This window comes from Garra rufa, chromosome 22 (genome assembly GCF_049309525.1).
Source record: "Garra rufa chromosome 22, GarRuf1.0, whole genome shotgun sequence".
NCBI classification, from domain to species: domain Eukaryota; kingdom Metazoa; phylum Chordata; class Actinopteri; order Cypriniformes; family Cyprinidae; genus Garra; species Garra rufa.
The window spans coordinates 4,314,478-4,320,477 of NC_133382.1; the positions used below are offsets into that span (position 1 = coordinate 4,314,478).

Sequence of the window (6,000 nt, forward strand, 5' to 3'; positions counted from 1 at the left end):
TATTCTATTATTTTTCCTACAATTAAATATCTATTTAGGAGCCTTAGACCTTTCCAACAATATATAGTTTGTCATGAGTAGGTTAGGATTTGTTTGTAAAATGATGAAGGAAACTTGGCCGTCCCACAGAGAGACAGTTAAACCAGCTAAGACCAGCCAACCAGCCTAGGCTGGTTTTAGCTGTTTTATCCAGTTCTCAAAACTTTAGCACAAAAACATTATTCATAAAGTCTAGTAAACATTAACATTAACTAGTTTCAGATGGATAAGAAAACATTTAAAAGTAACTTTCCTATATTGATAAAACAGAATGCTCCCTTTGTGTTTTTACTTACATTCACAAAACCAGGAAAACAATTTTTTAAAACATTTAATACAGAAATAACGTTATCATTCTTTGACCATGTTTTTAGCTCCCAAAATGGAAGGTAACCCTGCTGAAAAAACAGCTAAAACCAGGCTGGTTGGCTGGTCTTAGCTGGTTTAAGCTGGAAGTATAGCTGGTTTAACCTAAGATCAGCCTGGCCAGGCTGGGAAAGTGGCCAAAACCCCTTTAAAACCAGCCTGCTGACCAGCTATGACGAACTAAAATCAGCCTGGTTGACCAGCTAAAATCAGCCTAGGCTGGTTTTAGCTGTTTTTTTTTTCCCAGCAGGGAACAGAGAACGTTCTCTGACAAGATTCTCTAAATAACAAACATTCTTCCAAGACTGTTATGAGAACGTTCAAAGATTAGCAACCCTGCTGAAAAACAAACAAACAAACAAACAAACAAAAAAAAACAGCTAAAACCAGCCTAGGTTGGTTGGTTGGTTTTAGCTGGTCATAGCTGGTCAGCAGGCTGGTTTTAGATGGGTTTTGGCCAGGCTGGGAGACCACCAGCTAAAACCAGCTTCTTCTAGCTTAAACCAGCTAAGACCAGCCATCCAGCCTAGGCTGGTTTTAGGTGTTTTTTTTTCAGTTCTCAAAACTTTAGCACCAAAAAATTATTGATAACGTCGTTTCAGGTGGTTCAGAAAACATTTAAAAGTAAATCTTCTATATTGATAAAACGGAACGCTTCCTCAATGTTTTTTCTAACATTCACATAAGAGTTTTAGGTGTTTTTTTTTTCAGTTCTGAAAACTTTAGCACGAAAACATTATTCATAACGTCTAGTAAAGGTTAACGTTTACTAGTTTCAGGTGGTTCAGAAAACATTTAGAAATTAAATGTCCTATATTGATTAAACGGAACGCTCCCTCGGTGTTTTTTTCTAACATTCACAAAACCAAGCAAACCCTTTTTAAATATTTACGTTATAATATCTTAAGGGGAACGTTATCAAAACGTTCTTAGAACATAACAGGAGGAACACCTGGTTTTGTGGACGACTTGTTGAATTTTTTAGCTTTAAAAATGCTCACAAATATGGTTTTAACGATTCTACTGTAAACGCTTATCATATAGCTAAGTAAAAGTGTGCATGTGTGTGGCCGTGGCGCGAACGCGCCTGACAGATACGCGCACGAAGTGGGCGGGCCTCCCGTGCCATGACAACCTCAGAGTAACTGTCTGTACTGTACCGAGGGGGGTAAGAGAGTAAGTAGTTTCGGACGTCATCCGCGCTACCCGGGGAGGAGGAAGGTTAGGAACCGGGCACACAACTAATAACAGATTATCCGCTGTCCGTCGATGCAGTATGTTTCGTCTATGTGTGCGCGTATGAGCGTGTGTTTGAACAAAAGCGCAGCAAAGAAAAGCAGCCACATCCTCCTCTCGGCACAAGGAAGAGCTCTGTAGAACAGCGATGAAGCACTTATGCGGCAATCTCACCTTCTGGGTAAGTTCTCATCAACTATAAACATCTGTACCGAGAGCTTTGGATGTTGTTTAGCAGCTCATGAATGCATATGAAGCTCTGTTTCCTTGACACTCATTAAACTACATCAGCCGCTGGAGTGACGCGATGTAACGCATTAGCAACAAATAATGCGTTACGAATGAAACGCTGTTGCTATAATGTATATAAGTATAACAAACCTGCCCTTAACTAATCTTACTGTGACTTAGTATTAAAAGTAATAGCTTTTAAACTTACAAAATGTGCTCTGAGAACGTTTTGCTAATTCCAAAAAGTCATTTTTTCTTGTTATGTGAATGCTGGTGAAAACATAAAAGCAACGTAAATCATTTTGTAAACATGAGACAAGTTATTTTTTAATATTCTCTGAACCACTGAAACGTAACATTAAAAAAGTTTAAATGTTATGTAAATTAGGAAAAACTTCGGCTAAATTAACTTTTGGCAACTTTTTATGTTTATAAATGTTAACGTTTTTCCTAACGTTCCCATAACCAAAACTATGTAACTAAAAATAATTCAGAAAAACGTACACTTCAATTTTTGTCTTGTTTCCAGCCAAAATATCTAGAAATTCTTAAATCAAGAAGAATTTTCTAGACAAGTTAAAATTATTTTCTTGTTTTCAGAAAAAACAAGTCAAAATTAAGTGAGTTTGTGTGCAAAATAATCTGCCAATGGGGTAAGAAAAAAAAATCTTATTTCAAACAGAAAACAAGATTATTTTTCTTACCCCATTGGCAGATTATTTTGCTTGTTTCAAACAAATATGCACTTAATTTTGACTTGTTCTTTTTCTGAAAACGAGACAATAATTTTGACTCATCTAGAAAATCCTTCTTGATTTAAGATTTTTTAGATATTTTGGCTGGAAACAAGACAAAAAATCTAAGGTTATGTTAGGTTAGGTGAAGGTCCAACTGAAATGTTTAGTGAAAGATGTATACGTGCTAACGTTTTGAGAATGATCAGGTAACTTTGAATGAACGTTCATTTAGCATTACTGGATGAATGTAACGTTAAATAACTTTGAAAGAACCTTGTCAGAACGTTTTAGGAACGTTCCCTGTTGGCTGCAATGCAAAAAAGGCTTATCTTACTTATTATTTTTGTCTTGTTTCTTGTCAAAATATCTAAAAATTCTTAAATTAAGATGCATTTACTAGATAAGCAAAATGACATGATATTTAGTCTTGTTTGCACTATTTTAAAGTAAATTATCTGCCAGTGGGGCAAGTAAAATATTCTTAAAACAAGTCATTTTACTTATTTTAAGCAAACTGCACTTTTTGTTTTTTTTCCCTGGAAACAAGACTAAATATCTTATGTCATTATGCTTATGTAGTAAATGCATCTTATTGTGAGAATTTTTAGATATTTTGACTAGAAACGAAAAAATAAAAAGTAAGATAAGCCTTTTTTGCATTGCAGCCAACAGGGAACGTTTCTAAAACGTTCTTTTTCGCAGTGTGCGTTTTCTATGGCATGTGGGATACGGCAATAGATTCACTGCAAGATAAAACAAGCAAGTTGTCGTCATGATAAATAATTTTTTGGAGTTGAATCGTTCACAACATTGCTTACTGAATCGGTTTGGGTGATAGTTCACTGACTCATCAAACTCATCTAACATAACTGACTCATTGTCATTTGAATTTACAGAGAGAATTTTGAGAGAATTGAGTATTTGAATCAGAGGATTGAATTTGATTAAGTATTTATGTGGCTTTAATGTTTAATCAGAAAAATGACAAATAAAAGACGCTGGAATATGCTCAAGAATTGCAGATTTGAATAAAATGAATAAATGAGTTAGATGAATAGCCTTTTCTAAAAACATGCAAAACTATGTGAATGAAATTATTTTAGGATGCAAATGAATGCAAATTTAGTTATACTTAGGTTTTTGTGAGCTGAGTGATGGTTTCAAATAATACATACATTTAAAGTCAAAAGTTTACATACACCTTGCAGAATGTGCAAAATGTTAATTATTTGACCAAAATAAGAGAGAGAGAGATCATACAAAATGCATGTTATTTTTTATTAAGGACTGACCTGAATAAGATATTTCACATAAAAGACATTTACAAGAGATCCACAAGAGAAAATAATAGTTGAATTTATAAAGAATAACCTTGTTCAAAAGAATGAAAATCAGGTGTAAATTTAACTTTGTCTTCTGGGCAACATGACCATATCTTCTGTAGCTTCTGAAGGGCAGTACTAAATGAGAAAAAAATGACATGTTTGAACCGAAATGGTTCTAATACACAAAAATGCTGAAAAAAAACAACAATTTGTAGGACATGAAGGATTTTTCTGAAGGACAGCGGGCAGTTTAACTGTTCAGGACAAACAAGCAAATCATGAACAACTGTCACTAAACAAAAAAACACAGCTGTGGATCATTCAGGTACCAATGCAGTATTAAAAATCAAGTGTATGAAGACTTTTGAACAGGGTTGTTTTTATAAATTTTATAAAAATTGTGGACTAATGACTTGTATATTAAATATCTTATTCAGGTTAGTACTAAATAAAAAATAACATGCATTTTCTATGATCCTTCTTACTTTTATAAAATAATTAACATTTTGCTGATTCTGCAAGGTGTACGTAAACTTTTGACCTCAACTGTATTAGAATGTCAATAAATACCTATATTACTAAAACGTAATTACAAAAAATGTTTGCACAAAATGCATCTGCAAATGACTTCATATGAACATTTATGAGCCCACAATGTGATTCTTGGGAGCATGTGATCACAGACACGCAGTGAATCAGTCTTTTGAACTGGTTCTTCGAAATGAACTGTTCAAAAAGAAGCTATTCAGTTAAATGAGTCAGACTTCACATTATGTTCTCCAACCTCCATTAACATTAATAGCATGTTTTCCTCCATATGGTGTGACATTTTGCTCACCTCTAAGTTCATGTTGGTTTATTCAGGGTCAGGCCGCGTCACAGCTTCTGGAGAGAAATTTCTGTTGTTTACAAGGTTATCGGAGGTAATGGCATCCGTGTGCGTGGCCTAGTTAGCCGGACAGACACAGCGAAGGCTTATTCTCAGGGTCATTAGACTCTCCGAGGGGCCCGTACAGTCAGTCAGCATTACAGTCGATCAACGATATGTAGGTTAAGAAGAAACGCAAAGGGTTGAAACTTTCCTCCGTTCGGAAATGTCAGTCACAGAGGCCAGGGTCAAAACAGGATACGCAAGTGCAAAAATCAAGGCTGTCCTTGGATTAATCCGTTAAACACATTCAGAGCTGTTCATTTAGCTGCATGTCTTTACTGCAACCTAAAATGTGACCCTGGACCACAAAACCAGTCTTAAGTAGCAATAGCCAAAAATACATTGTATGGCTCAAAATTATCGATTTTTCTTTTATGCCAAAAATCATTAGGATATTAAGTAAAGATCATGTTCCGTGAAGATATTTTGTAAATTTCCTACCAAAAATATATCAAAACTTAATTTTGGATTAGTAATATGCATTGCTAAGAACTTCATTTGAACTTTAAAGGCGATTTTCTCAATATTTTGATTTTTTTGCACCCTCAGATTAAGATTTTCAAATAGTTGTATCCCGACCAAATATTGTCCAATCCTAACAAACCATATATCAATGGAAAGCTTATTTATTAAGCTTAAGGGCTAATATTATTAAGGGATAATAGACCCTTATGACTGCTTTTGTGGTCCAGGTCACATGAGATAAAACATATTCTTGTATATTTCAAGAGGTTTCAAAAAACCTGGAGCAAGCCAGTATAACAAAGCTATATTTTCATAAATTTAATCATTTTATATATGATATAATTTTTAGTTATATACACACACACACACACACACACACACACACACACACACACACACACACTGGTTTACATGTTTTATGGGGACATTCCATAGGCGTAATGGTTTTTATACTGTACAAACTGTATTTTCTATCACCCTACACCTACCCTACACCTAAACCTAGCCCTCACAGGAGATTGTGCACACTTTTACTTCCTCAAAAAAACTCATTGTGCATGATTTATAAGCCTGTTTCCTCATGGGGACCTGAGAAATGTCCCCACAAGGTCAAAATCTACTGGTATTCCTATCCTTGTGGGGACATTCGGTCCCCACAACGTGATGAATA

At 34.9% G+C, this 6,000-nt stretch overlaps 2 protein-coding genes across 4 annotated transcripts in view; one reads left to right on the plus strand and one right to left on the minus strand.

Moving 5' to 3' along the window:
- abcc3 (ATP-binding cassette, sub-family C (CFTR/MRP), member 3) overlaps window positions 1-6,000 on the minus strand; it is a 399,896-nt gene that overhangs the window by 161,127 nt on the left and 232,769 nt on the right. The gene's annotated exons all lie outside the window — the stretch shown is intronic.
- Window positions 1,790-6,000, plus strand: part of LOC141298280 (uncharacterized) — a 71,748-nt gene continuing 67,537 nt past the window's right edge. The window contains exon 1 of the mRNA XM_073828790.1: window positions 1,790-1,822. Within this exon, the coding sequence (XP_073684891.1) occupies window positions 1,790-1,822 (33 nt within the window). The remainder of the gene's footprint in view (window positions 1,823-6,000) is intronic.